The sequence below is a fragment of the Thermobia domestica genome, chromosome 13 (assembly GCF_964235325.1).
Source record: "Thermobia domestica chromosome 13, izTheDome1.hap1.1, whole genome shotgun sequence".
Taxonomy (NCBI): Eukaryota; Metazoa; Arthropoda; class Insecta; order Zygentoma; family Lepismatidae; genus Thermobia; species Thermobia domestica.
In genome coordinates this window covers 191,404,615-191,425,946 of record NC_137466.1, presented here as the reverse complement: position 1 = coordinate 191,425,946, position 21,332 = coordinate 191,404,615, and the positions used below count along the sequence as shown (strand labels likewise).

The 21,332-nt window shown below is 36.7% G+C and overlaps 1 protein-coding gene across 2 annotated transcripts in view; it reads right to left on the bottom strand.

Moving 5' to 3' along the window:
* LOC145668885 (carboxypeptidase Q-like) overlaps positions 1 to 21,332 on the bottom strand; it is a 96,486-nt gene that overhangs the window by 17,631 nt on the left and 57,523 nt on the right. For both annotated transcript variants that reach the window (XM_081737145.1, XM_081737146.1), the window contains exons 2-4: positions 16,551 to 16,866; positions 14,776 to 14,926; positions 7,520 to 7,769 (exon numbers count right to left, since the gene is read on the bottom strand). In XM_081737145.1, coding sequence (XP_081593271.1) covers positions 7,520 to 7,769; positions 14,776 to 14,926; positions 16,551 to 16,866 — 717 coding nt within the window. The remainder of the gene's footprint in view (positions 1 to 7,519; positions 7,770 to 14,775; positions 14,927 to 16,550; positions 16,867 to 21,332) is intronic.

Below are 21,332 nucleotides of genomic sequence, written 5' to 3'. Positions count from 1 at the left end.
AGATGCATCATATGTTTAATATGAAGAGTTAAGTTTGTAGTGTAACACAGAATTTTCCTTGCACTTCTGAGTCCCGTGACATTAACGTAATTCAAGGTGGGTCCCAAATTTGAAAAGGTTGAGTTACACTGCTGTAAAGTGTTTCATATTTAAAGATGTGCCATTGCAAAGAAGATACATGTAAGGAATAACGGCAATGCCAAAGAGAATTGCTTTTAAAAAAATAACAAATATAAGCTATGAACACTTCATACAATAATAATGAAAATGATTTGCAATAAATTTTAAAGTAAGTAAGTACTTTAAATCTTCCTTTATGAATGAAGTGTATTTCTGAGACAGATTTTTACTTTTCTCAGTACCATAAACAAATTGTTATTATTGTATATAGTTTCAGGATTTCTGTTTTAGAAGGATCGTATTTTTGTTTCAAAAATCATCTTGATCAAGACAGTGGAAATTAATGTGGAAAAAAAGCAGAATTCCCTCTAAATGTGTATACGTATCACCTAATTAGTTGACTGTACGGAATTATTACAATGATTTTCTCTCTAGATGAACCTCACGTTTAACGACACTCAGATACATAAAAGAGGTATTGAGGGGAAACAAATTTAGCCTGTTTTGTCTCAATACATCAAAATTGATTTCCATATCAGAGTGGATTATTCTGCTTCCTCTTTTTGACACTCGACACAGTCGAGCTTTTACTACACCCGATGTAGTGTGATCGACTGAAGCAATGACTTGTGTGGCCCTTACTCACAGATCATGCATAGAATGGTAAAGGTGAGTCGTACATATGTGTCTTTAACTCACCCTTAGAGATAAAGCCACGAAGTGTAGTGTTCGGCGAACGTGGAGGCTAAGGTATTAGCCCACAATCGATTGCCTATTAAGCTCACTCCTGACTACTTTGTGAACAAGGAAAGTGTCTCTTCCTATTCGAAGATAAAACTTGAATTGTCATATTCCAGTTGCAGCAATGCCATATCTATAACATTTTCAGGCACAAAACAATCATGACTGTCTTCTTATAGTAAAATAAAATTGGGGCGTACACTTTCTGATAGGTTACAGTGTCATTTTCACCTTGGAGAGTTGCATATATGGAGAGAGAACATAAAGTCCTACGGTGAACTAAAACTCAAGATTGTAACTGTCACAAATACAAAGTTTTTGGCTGTGAGAAAGAAAATTTAAAATTTTGTTCTGGCCACACTACTTAATGCTGCATTCGCTGATGATTATGTAATTCAAGATAATCCATGCAGGAGAAGTACAGAATGTGCTGTGGTTTATGTATGTTAAAATGGCGTTTCGGTGCGGAGAAAGTTCCAAACAACACGTGGGAAACCACTCCAGCAAACAAGTATCAAGAGGTGGTGTGAGAAGTTCAAGGCTACGGCAAATGTATTAGATCTGCCATGCAGTAGAATGCCAGGAACAAGTGACGATATGATTCAGATAGTGCAAAAGCGTAAAAAGGAGCCTAAAGAAATCGCTTAAACACAGAGACATGGCACTGGGAGTACCGAGGTCTACGTTTCTTCTGCCAGAACTTGAGAGGCATCATTAATGACGTCCAGATGCAATAAGATGAGGCATATCCACCTTCGGATTACTGTTGAGATTCAGTGTTTCTTAACGAACAATTGCGAGAGGAGTGGAATTTCCAAAGAGGACCCACACTTTCACCTACAAGATCACAAGCCTTGTCACTTTGTGATTACTTGGCTGTAAGGGCATGTAAGCACCAAGATGTATGCCCAGAAATAAGCTAATTTGGACGACCCGAAGACCAAGATAAGTATTGTGATTTTGAATATGCCAGACGATCACCGTCAGATCTCACGAATAATGGTGTATGACACATTTTGGAATGTGTTGAATTACCAGAGAAACCGTGTTGCGTGAAACATGACTGACTAAACTAAAAGACTCATTTCCTCATAGTATAAGAGACGAAAATAGCATAATGGTAAATTAGTCTCTGAGCAGGAAACGGTGTAAATCACCTTCTGTACAGCTTGATTCCACTAGTAACTCAGCATATTCCAAAATATGCCATACAGCGTTATTCATTGGAATAGTTCAAATATCTTTTTAAGAAAAAGAATTCAATAGTGTTTAGACGTGAATGATTTACAATTTTTAAGGTTTGGTACCTGAAATAACACATTAAATTTTGTGTTAATAATCATAATAGTTTTCAAGTTGCAGAGTTTTAGTTTCCTACGGGACTTTATGACCTCTCTATATTATGTTCTCCTTGTTTTAGTATTAGTTTGCTCGCTCTACCCGAAAGGTGGAAAGTGTCTTCATTAAACACTATTGGTTCTATGAAACCACCAGGCCCGTAGCCAGCCCAAAAATGTAGTGGATTGGGCCGGCTGAAGTTAGAGGAGTCGATCCAACCATATTGTAGTTCATCACCATAATATAGTTCATTTGCAAGCCTGCTGTGAACATTTTAGAGGCGACCAGCAAAAATTTAGGGGGGTGGCCTCCCTAGACCCTTCTGGATACGAGCCTGGAAACCACCGGTTTCCATTAGAATTTGCAACTCCTACACAGAAAATTGCTTCATATTATCATTCAGTTTCATGGCGGTACCTGAAACTGGACGATAATGTGAAGCAATTTCTGCGAGAAGGTGCCTGATTGGCAATACAATTTCAGACTGGAGAGACAAAATTGAAAACGTTTACGCAGTCTTCCACGCGGACAGCTATTGGATATCTTTGGTCTTTCTTGACTCTGACAGTGGGTTTCTAGTGACTTACTGTGAAAGTTGTACGGACACACTTCACTGTTAAATTTAATCATTATTTTCATTTTAATTATTGTAATTCATTCTTAAGATCACTATTTTTCTAAATTTTTAAGGCAAACGGTTATGCAGTTCCTTCGGTACAGATTATAAGTGATCTAGAAGTTCACATTGGATCAATAAGTTATATCTCATATGTCCTGAATTTGAATAAGACATTCTAGTATTTCGAGAAAGAAATATTCGAATGGTAAATAAAATAAGCTGCCTTGGAACTGGTGTGCTTGTATACTCACCCCAAAGAACTCGGAAAGGAAGAGAGGTTAAACTATAAGATCGCTATACCCCTACGTACGCCCAGCTCATAACATAAAAATAATTGTTATTTACAACATAGCTAACACAGGCAAATATGTAAGTAACATACTTGGCACATAGGAAACCTATCTGCGACAGTAACTTGCAAAAGTGCACAGTTTCTTTTATAAATATTATACTGTCACTACCTTCGTAACAAATTAATATATTCAGAACTTTTTTCAACATAGAAATAACGTAATTAATTTTTAGTGTAGGTTTGAAACCTGTACTAAAGTGCTCAATTCATTCCAAAGTTATCGACAAAAGGAATATCTAGGATGAGGAGATATGTAGTGTTGTGGCGACTGTATAACCCACTTTCTAGCAGCTAGTGGCGTCATCATATTGAAACATTAGAGTAACAATATTGTATTACAGGATGCATACGTTCCAATATTGAAATAACGACAATTTCGAATTCCACATTTCGCTGTATTTATTACTACAGGATGTCCGAGAAGATTCCATATTCCTAAATTTGAGTATTATAGAGAATAATATTAGTGTAGTTTTGGTATTGGCAAGACTGCTTTCACGGTGATAAGACAGCACTTAATTGGTATCTCTACTTTCAAGTAGTCTGGTATCCCTACGTTCAAGGTCACGTAGAACAATTCAGTTGTGAAGACATGGCTAATGTGAGTGATTGTAGTTACACAGTTGCGGAACGGTTAGTGGCACTTCATTTGGGTGCTTGAACACCACAAATAGGACAAACAATATAAAGGAATAAACTGCGTTTAGAGATCGCTTTGACAAGACTCACCTATTAAAGCAACTATTGCTTGATTGAGAGAAACTTGCGTTTGCTTCAGGCTATGTCAAAGGCAACCATGTAGGACATGGAGACGTATACATCTGTGGGTACAGCTCGATAGAGCACATACAGATCCGCTGGATATATAGTTTGTATATGTAAATACACAACTATAATATGTGCTATACAGGGTGTTTCAAAACAACACCGAAAACGTTTGGGACGTGATTCCTGACACCAAGATAAGACGAAAAGTATAGACCAACCTAGGTGCACAAATGCTTCCTTTCGGAGTTATAGGCTGCCAAAAATATGAAAAAATGAATTTTAAAAGTTCATAGCTCCAAAACTATGGAACCTACCGTAGTCGGGTCAAGACTGCACTTAGAAACTAGTATGTATCCTATCCAAATATCCATGTTTCAGAATCCTGCAGCACCACCACATCCGAGGTAGTTGGTGAGCCTACTTCAAATTATATGCCTATAGCCAAACTCCCTCTATAAAAACTGTTGCATGAGTACCACAGGATTTTGAAACATGTATTTTTGAATAGTTCATATACTATTGTGTTTTTCAGATGTAAAGCATCACGGGCAGTAGCCAATGCTGTGGGATATTCCGCGCGGTGTTGCCGGATTTCGGACTCCCCTTTCCCTTCTCGCTCTTCCTCTAGTTGAGATTATTACACATACATTGGCAACATTATTCACAATGTAAATATACTATTCCAGCAAACTCAAAGATTTTGGCTGTGTATCCTAGAAGTATATATAGCAACTGAATAACCTACCTATTAACTTATTCCAGTGGAACTGCTAAACGTTCGTCTTCAACACTACTTTCACTATCGTCTATGTCAATTAATATTTCGCCATTGTCTGAATCTGACTCTTGTAAATTTTTTATTATGAGTTCCAAAAATTATAAACACAAAAAAATAATTCTTCGAGCTTCACTTCGTAGCACTTTTTTTAATGAAGAAAATTCCGCACTTGTACTCGGTTTCATTAAAGACATTGTCAACTTTAATTTTGGAGAACAAAGAACTACCACGAAAGAAAGCAACCCAGACACTGATTAATTCTGTTTATGCTAGAAGAGAAGTTTGCGTTCCTACACACACAACTAGCTCCTTTGCTTCCATGTCTGTTCCTATAATAACATACTCTTATACTTGATGTAGGTCTCACAACAACAATCCATCTGATTCCTAAGCAACACGATATGGTCGAGTTTGTTTTGGGTTACAATAATTTATGACACCACTCAGACGCCTGGTGCTTTTGCATCCCTGCTAGAGGAGTAAAGAAGGATTACGTAATTGGCCACACATACGTAAGGTATTGAAACGAAGAAAAAAAATCATACTGCGTTTCTTCTGTCGAATAAGGAAGAATCTTGCATGAAGGCAATTTCTAAACAATATTACGAATGTCCCATACCTTCTGTTCTTCCACATGAGCTCCCGCCGGGAATCGAATATATATAAATGAATCAAATTGCAGAGGCTTGTTATTTAATTCGATCGCTTACTATTCTCAAGGGTGTAGAAAGGGGGGAAAAGAGGGCCTTGACTTTCCAAACTATTTCCAGCCCCGAAATGAGGTTCATCTAGTATATGTTTAGTAAACTTATTTAATAGTTAATGCAAATTAGGAACGTTTATAATAAAATACGATTTTTAAAAAAAAGAAAAAGGAAAACATCATCAATACAGTTTCTGTACCTAATTACAAGGACGCTGATTTCTCTGTAAATTGGGGGGGGGGTGCATTCAGATGCAGAAAGCATATATGATGATTTTGTGACAAATTGCATTCAAATTATGCCTAATATTGCACATTTACAAATAAAATGAGGGGCCCTGACTCCCTCAGTCCCCCCAGGATCTCTCACTACTATATTATTTCATAATAATATCTGAGTTGATATTTTTTCGAGTTTTTTCCCTTTAGTATTTTAACCTACATAAACACAAAGTCGGATAAACAGACTGCTAGAAACAGCATTTGTTTTCTTATGAATAGCTTGTTGATTTATCTCTTACAATCCGCTTTTCAACTTCAGTACTGTCAAGATCCGTCTTTTGTTAAGGTAGCATCGAGAAAACATAATATGTGTATAGTATACATGGTGAGTTAAAATGCTTTCATATCCTGAAAGAGGTCATTTGTTCTGATTTTAATGCGTGAAAAGCTTTCCTCCCCCTGAAAGTAATGTTCCCCTAGAACAACCTGTTGGTTACACCCCTGATTATCCTTTAATAAAAGTTGAGTTCCATTTCCAAATCGAAGAAAAATCCATTGGAAATTAGACGGGACTCAACGCTCGTTTTACTAATTGTTTTATATGGAAACCTTTCAAAGCGTGTATCATGACAACCAGTTGTCATAAAAAGATGTAGTTTTCACGTATGTGTTCGTAATTCTTTTCTCTACTTCGTAAAGTGAGCAGTTAATGTGCTAATACAATATTTCTAATAAGCGCCTCTGCTATTGTCAAGATTCGCAGTAGCGCGAGAAGTCAGCGTGCAGAACTGCTTGTCGCGAATTGTCAACACCGCTCAAAGCCAATTGGACGCCGCGTAAAGCCAACTCAAGGCCATGCCGCTTCCCATCTGAAAAATGCTGTAGTTCCTAAGTGAAGTCTTGACCCGACTACGGTACGTCCCATAGATTTGGAGCTATGGATCTCTAAAGTTTATTTTTTCATGTTTTTGACAGCCTATAACTCGAAAAGAAAGCATTTGTGCACCCAGGTTGGTCTATACTTTTCGTCTCATCTTGGTGTCAGGAATCACCTCCCAAACGTTTTCGGTGTTGTTTTGAAACACCCTGTATAAATAAACTATACGGTAAAATGACCTGACATTGCTCTCTATGACACTCAAACCTGGGATTAGAGGGACATCTGGAACACACAGAGTAACCGATGAGTTAGGCAATCTTGAGCAAAGAAGGACATAGTGTTTGGAAATACCATGACTGGAAAATATCATTATATGCTATTCTTTACACCGATAACGAACAACAGTGAGGTGGGAGATGGACTTGATATTTAGACTACGAAGGAAATGCATTTCCGAGCATGTTGCTGTATCCATCAGGCCCTCTCCCTTGTTTGCACATTACGTAAGAAGGCACTGAGGTTTTATTATCTTTATCTGTGTAGCGACGGAATCAATTGGTCAATTTAAATTGTATTGAGATTTCTTTGGCGATATATTATATTTATTTATAGCATGTTATATTATACCGTATTACTATACTGTACTATATAGTATACTATATTACTATACTATATAACAGTATATTATATTACAATATAGTATATTACAATCAATTCTTTGTAAATTGTTCAATACTGGACTTGAAATCATACACTGGTTCCAAACTTACTTTCATCCTGATATATATGACAGAGATTCTCATTGTTTTTAAAATTATGGCATCCAGAAGAAACGTTTTCACCTTTCCTCTACTCTTCGCAATATTTTTTTTTTCTTTTACCTCTTCAAACTATCGCTGTTCGAAAATTTTCGATTACATGGTAGATGTGCACTTTTGCTAGTTACATTATACATTACACGGGAAACAAGATGAAAAATACACAAAGTGATCAATTACCTCGATCCTGCATTCTCTGCAACATCTCGGCATCCTCTACTGTAATGGCAGCCGAGGGGATCTTGGTTACACTGTCATCATAGTCCATTGCACCAGTGTGTGGAGAATCAATTGAAAAATCTGTCACAGATCGAATTAAAGCAGCGACCGCTCCAACTCTGGCAGCTTCGATTGCACCACTTCCTCTATATTGTACGGTGCCGCCATACCCTCTCCATTCTTCATTATACACCACAATTTTACCTTTAGCCTGGGAATTGTGAAGGAAAAGAAAATTTTTGATTAATTTTCTACATCATAAATATACAAGTATATAAACAGTCATTATCTGTTTAAGAAAGGCTTAAAATTTTCTTCAAGATTTATTTTGGATACGAAATTCAATTTATTTATTTTCCTAATCCCAATAATTGAACCATCATCACTTTTGTAACAACAAATTGTAGCAGAAAATGTAAGTCTCATCTTGACATGAATGTATTCCTTCAATCTTCAATAATTAAAAAAATCGCTTATCCTGGCAGATTTACACAATTATAGACATTTACATTTTCTTCTGGAATAAGGTTGTGTATCACCCAATGTCACAACAATGGTAATAATCAATACATCTTATCTTTGCATCAAATTTTACCAATAAGAAGTTTCATGGGAACGGCAAAGAGACTTTTCGATATCCCTGGTAATCACCTACTGTATAAAAAACTGAGGTGAGAATCAATCAGAATTCTTTGACTAACAACGCCACAAGAATTTTCAATCTTCATCCTACACCATTGTCGTCCAACACACTGATCACCAAATCTACATTGTAAAATGATTGTCTAGTGAATAATATTATAATGATCTATACCAGGGGTTGAGAACCAAGAAGTGAGCTTTCTTCATCCATGACTAAAGTTGAGTGTGCTATTGTATTGTGACCAGGATGCGAAATCATGGGAGTTGAGGGGAGATTTCCTCCACTTAATATTTTTGAAACAAAGTTCCCCCTCATTTAAAACTAATTGGGGGATAAATAAAATTATATTACTCTCAGCAGCTTGCAAAATTAATTACAGTAATCCATATATAGAACTAACCCAGGTGTGTCCAAAGGGAGATATTATGATGTGCAGTGCGTCATGAGTAATTTTGAGGGGCCAGAAATATGTCAACTAATTCAATTTTCTGCCTAAAATTGTTTTACAGTTTCATCTGAAACTAACAATGATGCATTGGACTGCCTCGTGTCTTCCTTAATGGGAGTGATTATAACTATTCACGGGGAGATAGTGTTTCACTGGGGGATGGGGGGAAGGTTGTTAAGTTTATCACTCCGAATATTTTTTAATTCTGGATTTCAAAACACTGTCAAGTCTTGACTGTGAACCATTTACTGTGAAGCTTCCGTAAATCAGATGGGTGAACATCTGCAATGGGGGTACAGAAATATTCACTGAAAATTTTATTAAAATATATTATTTGAAGAGGGAGTTTCATGGAGTATTTCATATTCCCCTCTGTGAATGGTAGAAACTCTCCAGAGGTATTATGCGAATTATCGAGGGTTAAGAAGAACCTTTGTGGTACTGGATAACTCCCGTAAGTTTTCCATTTTTCATACTCACAAGGGAACCTTCCGAAAATGATAGTTGCAGGGAAAAATGTAACCTATGCCAATTGAAAGAACTGTAACAGAGATGTTCATTCCCAAAAAATTAGCTGCCCATAGCAATAGGTTCAAGAAATATAAGGGGTGGAAGTTCGGGAAACAGCAATTTTGGACAAGGGGAAAAAGTTAAAATTCCGCAAAAAAGGAGGGCACGGCAAAATACAGTGCTGACAAGTGATGAATAGAAAGAGACTTGCCACAAGAGGGAACAAATGAAGGCCACCAGTGGGGTTAACAGTGTTGCCAACTGCAATGAAATGTACATGTTTTGCAAAGAGCACTATATGAAGTGAGTGCAATATTCAGTGTCAACCTGTAATGTAGAACATAAGATATGACGTGTATAATCAGTGGTACAATCTAACAAAAGAAAATAGAAAAAACAGAAGTACGAAAAATACGGAAAAGACGAAGTTAGCCATAATGCGCCACATTTGATCACGAGCTGTGCATATTAGAATGAACAAAACAAGAAAACACCAACTATGCAGGAAACCGACGTACCTAGAGTCGAAAAGAAAAACGAGTTCCAAAGTTGGCAACACTGGCCATGAAAATCCAGACAATTCTAATACAGTTAGGCCACTCGCTTCACAAAAAGAAAATTCCGGCAAGAGGCATTAGCCTTCGCATCATTTGTACATGCTCGTCAACATTGCACGTGCAATTGTTCGATGAGACAATGGTCCAAACAGAAGATACATTTGCAGTGAGCACATCGGAATACTACCAATCCGTCACACATGTACAATGATCACCTGTGAATGTCTCGAAACAGTACTCTAGAGGTGTCGTAACCTTTGGTGATCTTTCTATCGCATATCCACACCTGTAGAAAGCAAACATAATCAATGGTTTGATCTGCTGTGTGCTCTTGTCTGCAGTACTATCACCGCCTATATGATATATATCCAGAGTGTCCGACCTAACTCTGCGACTGAAATAGTTTCAAAGCGAAAAAAAATGTAACACATCCAGTTGTGCAGGAATATACCCATGTCAGCGAGCGACAAACTTCTGTGAGTGCCCCCAAGTCTCCCATCATAGGGTCCCAGGGGCCAACTTCAAAATTTCAAATAGCACCATCGGTCGAGTTATATTTCTTTCTATAAATCTTGGAATATGCAACAACGCATATCAGAAATATTTACTCTATGGGATTTCAAAATGGCCGCCAAAAATATCTGCTCGGTGACAAGAACAACGTGCATTTTTGGCGGCCATTTTGAAACCCGTGCTTCATATAGGAAATGTTTCCTATAGGCGGTGTTGTATCTATCCAGAGAAATATCATCCGCCCCCTGTTCCCATTTGAAATGTTGCGGTTGACCCCTTGAGCCTTATGATGGGGGTCCTGGGGGACTTGCTTCTTACAAAGTTTTCTTGGCCCTCGACATCAGTACATTCCTGTGCAATTGGATTTGCAACATCTCTTTTCGCTTCGCAGCAATTTGAGATCACAATGTTCGATGCCGTGTTAAGACACAACATATATTTGTGGCAGCCATTTTGAAAACCATGCTTCATATAGCAAATGTTTCCTATAGGTGTTGTTGCACATTCCATGATCTATCGAAAGAGGTACCACTCGGTCTCTGTTGCCATTTGAAATTTTGAAGTTGGCTCCTGGGGCCCTATGATGGGGATCCTGGAGGCACTTGCTTCTCAAAGACTTTTATCACCCCCTGACATTGGTACATTCCTGCACAACTGGATCCGTCACATTTTTGTTTGTTTCGCAAATCTTGCAGGTCACAAAGTTTGGTGGGACACCCTGTATATTCCCACATACGACCCAACCATGACATTATGTTCACTACTTCTATTATCGGTTGTTGCTTCAACCCATTTCATGTTCCCCGACTTGACATTGCCTCAATCACTCTAGCATTGATGCATTCCGAGTGATGCCTGTTGCCGGAATTTTCTTTTTGTGAAGCGAGTGGCCTAACTATATTAGACTTGTTTGGATGTTCATGGCCAGTGTTGCCAACTTTTGAACTCGTTTTTCTTTTTGGCTCTAGGTACGCCGGTTTCCTGCATAGTTGGTGCTTCTTGTTTTGTTCATTCTAATATGCACAGCTCGTGATCAAATGTGGCGCATTATGGCCAACTCCATCTTTTCCGTATTTTTCGTACTTCTCTTTTTTTCTATTTTCTTTTGTTAGATTGTACCACTGATTATACACGTCATATCTTATGTTCTACATTACAGGTTGACACTGAATATTGCACTCACTTCATATAGTGCTCTTTGCAAAACATGTACTTTTCATTGCAGTTGGCAACACTGTTAACCCCACTGGTGGCCTTCATTTGTTTTGTTCCCTATTGTGGCAAGTCTCTTTCTATACATCACTTGTCAGCATTGTATTTTGCCGTGCCCACCTTTTTTGCGGAACTTGCACTTTTCCCCCCTTGTTCAACCTTGCTGTTTCCCGAACTTCCACCCCTTATATTTCTTGAACCTATTGCTATGGGCAGCTAATTTTTTGGGAATGAACATCTCTGTTACAGCTCTTTCAATTGGCATAGGTCACATCTTTCACTGCAACTATCATTTTCGGAAGGTTCCCTTGTCAGTGCTATGTGCAATTTAAACGGGGAGGGAAATATTTAATCTAACTTACTCTTTCCTCTAAAACTGACTTGTTTCTTTCAATCCAATACAAAGAGTAATTGACTGAAAATAGTTCGTACTCTCTCCTCCTGAGAATGATAGAAGTGTTTCGATGGAGATAATGATTGATTTGTAGGGGACATGGTTGGCAATTTTCATTCCTTAAATGTTCTTGTAGTTATTTCCTAAGTATTACAAAGGCCTGGTGAATTCTGCTAAAATACCTAATGCATTCTCTTGTTTTATTCAGGTGAAGGACGGAGACATTTACTGGATAATTGTCTAAATAAAGTATAAGAATGCTTTTTATTCATTATGGGATGCGGGGAAAGGGAAGATATTAATATTAAAGAAGAGAAAAGAACTGATAAAATGTAAAGGTAGCCACTACTTGACTTGAGAACATATCAAACAAATGGAGGCACACGTCATGGAGCATGGAGGGACAACCACCGCTTGTGCTAATTAACATACAGTTCACATGTAAGAATAACTAATGGGTGAAATAATGGTTAGCGGTATCCGTAATCTTACTTAGTTTACTAATTATGGATGTTCAAATATTTGAAGTCTGTGTGTCAAAACATTCAAGTGAAATTCATTGGAAGTTCGGGAATGTCCTAATTGAAATTAAATTCTCAATTTGTGACAGTGATCGAATTGGAAATAAATTACTACCAGTGCGCTAGAATAAATAATAGACCTGTCCTGGATCTTTATATTTATTAATTAATTTATTATATTTTTACAGTTACTGTGATTTTAGGCAGGTTAATTCACTACTGGCAAGACATACCGACTCATACTGGCCCAATTCGATCACCGACCTGTGGTCCAGTAAAGATCTCCGCCTTCACTGTGTCTGCCACAGTAAATTTGTGCAAGAGCTCCCTCGTGGCTAAGCGGTTAGCGTACGTGTCTTTGCCGTGCGAGACCCGGGTTCGATTCCCGGAGGAGCTCATGTAGTTCGGATTCCACATTAATCGGTAGGTACCATATAACCTTGCTGCTGAAACGGACGTTAAATTCAAAATGAACTCAACACTGAATTTGTACAAGTGAATAAGATAGTCGGAATCTAATTTTCATGACTTCCTATACTAAATTTCGTGCAGCTATATCTAACAGTTCAGATGAAACATATAATGATTGATAAATTCCCCTGCATGTGCGAGTAAACCTACAAATTCGTGCAATATGAACGAAATGTTAGTATTCTGTGTATTCAATATCCTACAAATACCTAAATTCATTTGGTATATTTATATCGAGCGGTTCAGAAAAGGACAATGATCCACTCTGTTACGTATATTTGTATTAATATGCTTTTATGTAAAATTATTTAAGGGAAACATGTAATAATGGTACATTTTCTAATGCAAAAATCAGCTTCTGTACATTTCATTGCCGCTTTTATGTTGTTGATTAGGATTGCCTAGAGACAATAGTTGAGACTGTCTCGTCTCAGGAAGGGTATCTATTTCTATTGTCTTGTCTCGTATCTCGCCAAAAATTCTCGTTTCATGCGTAACCTTGTTATTGATCAATTCCAAGCAATAAAAGCGTGATAACAGGTAGCCTATATAGCTATTCTGACACTCGAATAGCTATACAGCTAGCTATTTCAGTTTTATCTCCCACCAGGACCGGATAACCCATCTGAAGGCTCGGGGCTACAAAAAATATGTGGCCTCTACTGACTTCGTCTAATATTTTTCTGTGAAAATATAGTGAGAAAGTTAAGGGAATATGTGTCATATTTTATTTTATAATGATTGTATCTTCGTGATTCTTTTTAGATAGCCAGTTGAGATTTTGATCAGAGAAGAGTCCCCTGTCCACCTGGAGGCTCGGGGATACATACCCCCTCAAACCCCTTTAATCAGCCCTGTCTCCCATGGATATACCGTGTAGGCTAAAGAGGGGTAACTATGTGAAGTAAATGAAATGGTGGAATGCGAGGAAACGGGAGAAGCCCGAGAAAACCTATGCACACTTGTTTATCCACTACAAAGCTACTTGGTGAGACTTGAAATCGAACCAGGTACCCCATGTAACAGACGTGAACGCTCTACCACTGAGTCACTGTGGGCTCATGGAAACTCGAAATAGATATTGAAATCAGTTCAGTATAATTTTTGAGTTATTGACCATTTAAAGTTATATTATATATAATGATAGATGAAAATTCTAAACGTCAACTACTATACAGAGTGTCCCAGGAGGAGGAAGCAATACTTCGGAAAATGGTAGTATAAGTGATTCTAAGCAATAAATTTCATATGAACATGGGTCCTAATCTCAACGGTTTGAGACCTATAGACTATGAACCATTTTTAACTTTATAGTGCATATTGCTTACCCTGTAGTTATTCTACACAGGTGGGACATAGCGGATTTGAAAAGAGAGAATGGCCTTTCGAAAGATATGTAACATGCGGCAGTGGTATCTTTGGAAGAGAAGTTATTGGGGGATATTTGGGAATCAGTGTTGCCATCCAATTTCTTTAAACAACCTTAACAATCCAAAAATTTCCCTCAATAACTTCCCTTTAAAAGACATCACTGCCATGTGTTGCATACCATTAGAAAGGCCATTCCATCGTCTTTCAAATCCGCTATATTTCACATCTATAGAATAACTACAGAGTGAGCAATTCGCAACATAAGGTCAAAAATGATTCACAACCTGTAGCTCTCAAACCGTTGAGATTAGGACTAATGTTCATATGAACCTACTTGCTTAGAATCACCTATTCTACCATTTCCAAAAATATTGCCCCTTCCTCCTGGGACACCCTGTATATATACACAAGTCCGATTTTATTCGTTCTTCTAAAAATGGACACAACCCACTCTAAGTCTCATAAATTCATAAGTTGTCTTTACCAAATATATTTCATAGACTAAAGAGTATATTTTCTCAACATACCACAAATAATTATAATTACAAGTATACTTATGCAATATATTTCTTCTTACCTCACTAGCCCTCTGTCTTAATTCGTCAAATGTTCTGACCACAATAACCTCTGCTGTGATGCCTTCAGGTGGAGTTCCAATTGTTCCTCCCAGGCCAAGAATTCTTAAACTAGCATTTCGAGGTTCAATCAACTGCAGTGACTCCTCACCTCTACAAAGTAACAAAAGAATATTGTGAATTACTTGACAGTAGAACGATGGCACTTTTTATATACCTAGAACGACGGAAGCGGTCATTTTGACCGCAAGCATTATTAAATGTAAACGTATTTAGTGCTTCTCGCAACATATTTTACTAGGATTGCTATTCTAAATTTATTTAAAAGATGTATTAAATATTATAACTATAATAACACACATATTTGTTTCTAATAAACATACCACGCTATATTATTTTCGTTACAAAATGACATATTGAAAATTGATAGGTGATCAAATGGAATTTTAAATTAGGAATTAATATTTTAAAATAACAAGAAATTGTACAGTTTAGAACACCCTTGATTTTCATCTACTTTTCTTTACACCCTATAGGGCACCCCCCTCTCTACATCTATTGACAATTGATGAAATATGCACGTGTATGCGTGGCTTCTTTTACGCTGATAAGAACCACCATCCACAGATTCTGGAATTCGAAATAGGGCCTATTGAAATTAAGCTTTTTCGCGATTTTCGACAGCCCTAGTTTTGAAACTATGCACTTTTCGCCACATAGGTCCATATGAACTTTTTCTCTTATTTTGATGTGAGGAATCAGCTCTTACAGTTTGTCGGTATAGTTCATTAACACCCTATATATATATAATGATGAAATAGGGCTTAAGCTAAAAGCATTGATCGGTTTTTCTGAGGTTGAGAACTGAAGCTTTTGAGGATATTTGAGAGGCAGTTCACTCGCGCCCAATGTTTTTACTATTTGTCCCATTTCTTTACATCTCCCAAAGTTACTTTCCCCTTGATAGTAATTTGTTTTAAATTATTGTTAATAAGGCAATAATACTTAATTCTCCCCCCTCAAGAAACTACTTTTTAATGTATTTCATTATTTATGTATTTGTGGAAGAAATGAATAAATAGGTGCAAGAATGGAAGCTGATGTTTTGAACATTTAGAACGAAAAGGCGATGACCATATAGGGAAGAAAATTGAAAAGCTGAAGGTAACAGGTGAAGGGAAGAGAGAAAAACCTAAGATGAGATCGAAGGACAAGATTTAAGATGATCTGAGGGAGAGAGGAATAAAGAATAGAGAACGCCCAGAATAGAGGAGAATAGAAGAAAAGAATTAAAGGCGGGAACGCCGACCCTTTAGAAACATAAGAAAAGTCGGAGAGAAAAGAATAAGATATTGTCACTATTCAGTATTTTTGATTGCATTGTAGAAGAAAATAATTTCTTTCCTCGTATTATGAAAAGAAACGTTGTCAAACTTGTTGATATGAAGTAAAAGAATGCCTTATAGTGCGCAACCAGCCAAACTTCCGTTGTGTTTAGGTTTTATAATTAGCAGACGTTCGATATTATTTTATCACATGCTAGAGTAAATATTATGTGAAAATAAGGTATTGTCATTGGGTTTACGTATCTGTATGAAGTTATAGAAGTCTAGTTGGTATGAAACTGGGGAAACTTAATCTCTAAGATTTGACTCAACAAACAGGATAATTAAGCTAATAAAATCATTGTGGTAATAAAAGAGACATTAATGACATGTTATTCTTTAATATTAAAAAAAAAATGTGAACATACTTAGAGAATATATTTGTTCATTACCTTGTCCAGATGGGTACTGGAGCTTCTTCTGCGTGAACATTTTCAAGACCAGCAGCAGTTAAATTTGCTAACAAAAAGTCGATAGCATCCTCTAATGCTTGTGACCCTGTCATACGTGGCCCAAATGTATCCACAAACTCTGCCAGAGAATTGTACGTGACATTTGCATAGTCACCCAAAGCAGCCTCAATAATTTGGTTGGCAATTGAGGAATAATTGGCTATTTCTTGCACCAGCTCACTTGATAAATTACATTCTAATTTCGTGCCGTCTTGCTTCTTAATGGGAGTCGAACTTATGTCCTTCAATAACAACACTACACAAAAAGAAAAAGGAACAAACAAATTCATTTCTTACACTCTAAGTATCAAAAGTTATATTTCACGAATTCCGAACAGATCTTAATAAGAGACAATCACGTCTTTTATATATAGGTGTCTGGTGAGATAGGTATCTAATCTTAAGAGATCTTACAGGTAAGCTCCAAAAGAACTGATTACTACTAGACAACAATTGGAAATCAGGATTTTTTCTTGCAAGTCATGGAGAAAGATCAAGTACACTCAAGATGTTTTAATAGATTTTGATATCAGAACTATTATTTGATGTTTAAACATTTTTCATGGTCAGTTGAATTAAATTCCGTACACAGTCGGAAATGAAATGAAATGAAATCTTTAAGTTTTAGTTAGGCTAAAGGAGACGGTGATGATGGGAGATGAGTGAAATAGTGGAATGAAGAAAGTGGAAGGAAACGGGAGAACCCCGAGAAAACCCACAAGCACGGTGTTTGTCTACCACAAAGTCCACACGGTGAGAGCTGGTATCGAACCAGGGACCCCAAGCACCGGAGGTGAACGCTCTAACACTGAGCCACCGCGCCTCCACCGTACATAGGCCGAATTCACACTTTCTTGGGCCGCAGATGGGGAAAACAAAATTGAGGCTTTTATCGTGGTTCATAATATTCAATACGTAACAACAGTAACATAGGCTAATCACCAACCAAGTCAAATGATTCTTTTCGTTGATGTGAAGTCGATATTTAAAACAAAACGCAAAAATTCACTCGTTCCTACCCATACCAAAACTAACATTATATAAAGATTGTTGTGCTATAATTTAGAAAAACAAAATCATGCGCGCACCAAAAAATTTTTTGTTTGAAGGGATCCAAAGTTTGGGGTGTCCAAAACTACAACACACTACGTCTATATAGTATTGAACTGAAGTTATTTTTCAGTCTAAAAAATGAAAAATAAAAGTACTGCCTCAGTTAGGTATTATCTACTTATTACTGCATCAGTAATTGATAAATACTACCTATCTCTCAGGAAAAATAAAAGAACTAGATTTTTTGCAAGGAAAGGAAGAGAACACATAAAGTGTAAGCTATAATCTTTAGGCTACATCAATAACACTATACAACACTAATTTTGTCCTTGTCTTATAATGGTGATTTCCTGTATTGTTACCTTGAAAGTAACTACAAAATGTATATTTTTTCCATGAAACTTCGCTTGTGTAAGTACTAGCATCGAAAATATGGAATCTGTCCTAATTATATTAATGAATTTTTATGCGCGTCTTAAAACATTTGATGCGTTAAGTTGCATTTAAATTTGATTGAAGAACCAGTTAACACTAAAAGATTCGCAATAGAATCAACATGCATCGGGCAGAGTGTTTTAAGGCTATTTGTAAGGATTTAAAGGTATGTGTATATACAGAGTGGCCCAAAAGTAGGTATACACTCCTCCTTGATCAAGTATAACATTCTAGTTTATGGGTGTATTTGCTTCGGCTCTTCCGAGCTTAAGATGTAAGTAAAAAGACATTAAGAATAAATCATATACGTAGAAACTAAGTCTACCTGATGGATAAAAATAAGATATGATATAAAATGCAATGAGCTGATCAGTACGGTAGTATATACCTACTGTTGAGCCACTCTGTATATTTATAACCCTAGAATATCCTGTTATATTCCAATTGTGTCACAGCATGCCTTTCTTATTTAACACTGCAAATATGAACTACTAATAGACTACTACTCTAACCAAACAGATTTGAATAATCTTATTTGAGATCTAAGTCTGAGTAAAAATGGTGGGTAAAATTGCGGAACATAGTTGATAAATCAGTAAAAGCCACAGCACAAAGGAGACGGCGCCTAGAGTTATCCTTTTTTTTTTTTTTTTTTTTTTTTGTATGAAAGCTGGATTGTGCTTATAAGTATTTACGCTTTACAGATACCCTGCATTCTGAAAGAGTGACGTTTGTTTATAGACAGTTCGTCTAGAAGTCTCAAGGGTGAGAATCTGTACAATGGGAATAAGCACCTGTCTATTTCCTTCTATATGAAGGAAGACTTTAACAGCTTGAAGACCTTATTGGCCAATTTAGAGTATCCAAAATATGGGTTGCAAGTAATAGAGGACTTCAAAATTATTGCCTTACTCATGGGTTTGTAGGGCAGTTTCACCAAATTCCTGTGTCTTTGTTTGTGAGACAGTAGTGACATCGAGGTCCACTACCGGAGAAAGTACTGGTCACAACGGAAGGAGTACACTGTGAGGACACATAATGTAAAATACGAGCCACTTGTGGACCCTAAGATGGTATTGTTACCATCTCTACACATTAAACTTGGCATTATCAAGCACTTTGTGAAAGCTTTGCATAGAGATTTTGACAAATTCAAGTTTTTACAAGGTGTGTTTCCGGAGCTATCTCGTGCTAAGATGGAGGCTGGAGTGTTTATAGGACCGCAAGTGATTATAAAGATCCAGTCCACTGAGCTCTTCACGCTACTAACCGAGATTGAAAAAGAAGCCTGGAGCAGCTGTGTGGCAGTCGTTGTGTTTCTTAGGATATTACAGAGCTGAAAATTATGTGGAGCTTATGAATATGGTGAAACGGGTTATAGGATGTCACTTAAATTACATGTTCTTGTCTCTTATCTGGACAGTTTTAAGGAAAATATGGGTACAGAGTATCACGGAGAGCGCTATCACCAAGACATTATGACTTTAGAACGCGATTGTCAAGGGCAATATAACGAGAACATGATGAGGAACTACATCTGAGGCTAATTCATGAAAATAATGTTACGCATCAACGAAAACGTAGGAAAAGGACGCATTTCTAAGGTATACACAAGTACACATGGATATCTATCATGGTCGCACGAAGGGACAGAGAGAGGCCCGGGGCCAGTGGCTCACGATAATGTGTACAATATAGCAAACCATGCATACTAAATACCAGAAATATCACACGTAATATAGCAACCATGGAGATGCCCCCCTAAAATATTCTTCGGGCGCCCTTGATATCTAAGTACCAAAGTTATGTATTTAAGTAGCCTACTCTTTTCATGTTATAATATGAGTGTTGAAGAACTTACTACCGAACTCCTTTAATTAATTTAAATGCAATGTCTAATACATTTCATAGCGTTTTCTGTTTTTGGAAACAAATCGATGTTAAACTTACAAAAGCGAAGTTTCATGAGAATTATGCACATTTTCGTAAATGTTCAATGAATATGACTGAGGAATCAACAATAGCAACCGAAGGACTTTTTTTTTTTTTTAACCCACAAACGCCCAAGACCAGTTTTATTCGTTAGCAACTACACTGAACAATACCGTGTTACATCGAAAACCTGAGAAGAAAACTAAACGAAATTCGTACAACAAGAGAACGGGTAGTGTGCCTGAAGTGGAACAACGGGGGTTTGGCTAAATGAATGATAAAGCCCATGTAACGTAGTGAAAAATAGAGTGGGTCACTGGTGGCACAAGGGGCGTTTGTGGGTTTGTTGCATAGTGTAATTTTTCTGTTAAACAAATATAGTTTTATTAACAAAGTGAATTGTGTATGTCGAATTGTGAAGTTATTTTAGAGGGAGTCCAGATCAGGTGGAAACCACACGTGTATGTCCTCCTGGGCAAAAATAATGTATTAACTCATCTATTTATATTTTGTAATGCTCATATTCAATGCTCATTACATTAAATGGTGTAATCGTAATTGTGTCATACTATTTGTTAACTCATTTTCAGTAAATTAATTCTATAAAATAAATCTTCACTGGAGACGTTAGCAACCAGCATTGGAAGTTTAAAAATGACAATCGACAAAGATAAATTTAGCGTAAATGACAATCGGCAAAGATAAATTTAGCGTAACCCTAAGTTCATTCCTCATAGTATTCACATGTTTTTTCTTTTCTTTTCTTTCTTTTCATTTCTTTCTTTTCATTTCTTTCTTTTCTTTTCTTTCTTTCTTTCTTTCTTTTTTTTTTTTTTTTTGAATTGGAATTGGAATTAGGGAGAGTCAATGGAGACGTCAGCTTTGAGGCTTCGAAATATATTCATACACTTTCTTTTAATCAAGTACATTAGAGTTACAGTACGTGATATTTGGCCATTATTGTCAAACAATGAAATTTTGGTTTGATTCTCTATTAAATATATTAGAAAACGTCGGTGAATTCGTTTCCTAGGGTTACTGTCATTTTCTTGCACATTCTCTCATTTTAGCAATATTTTTATAATAATAATAATTTAAATAAGTCTCGAACTCTCGTATACAATACAGCACAATTACTTTCTTTATTAATTATATGTAATTGATTAACAAATGATCTTACAGAACGTAATGAAAGGTCACAAAGTGAATTTTAGGAATTGCAAAAATCTCAGAAAGCATAAATCCAAAGAGTCCTCGCTAGAGATGCAAAAAAAGCCGGCTTTTTTGAATCGATGGTTTTTT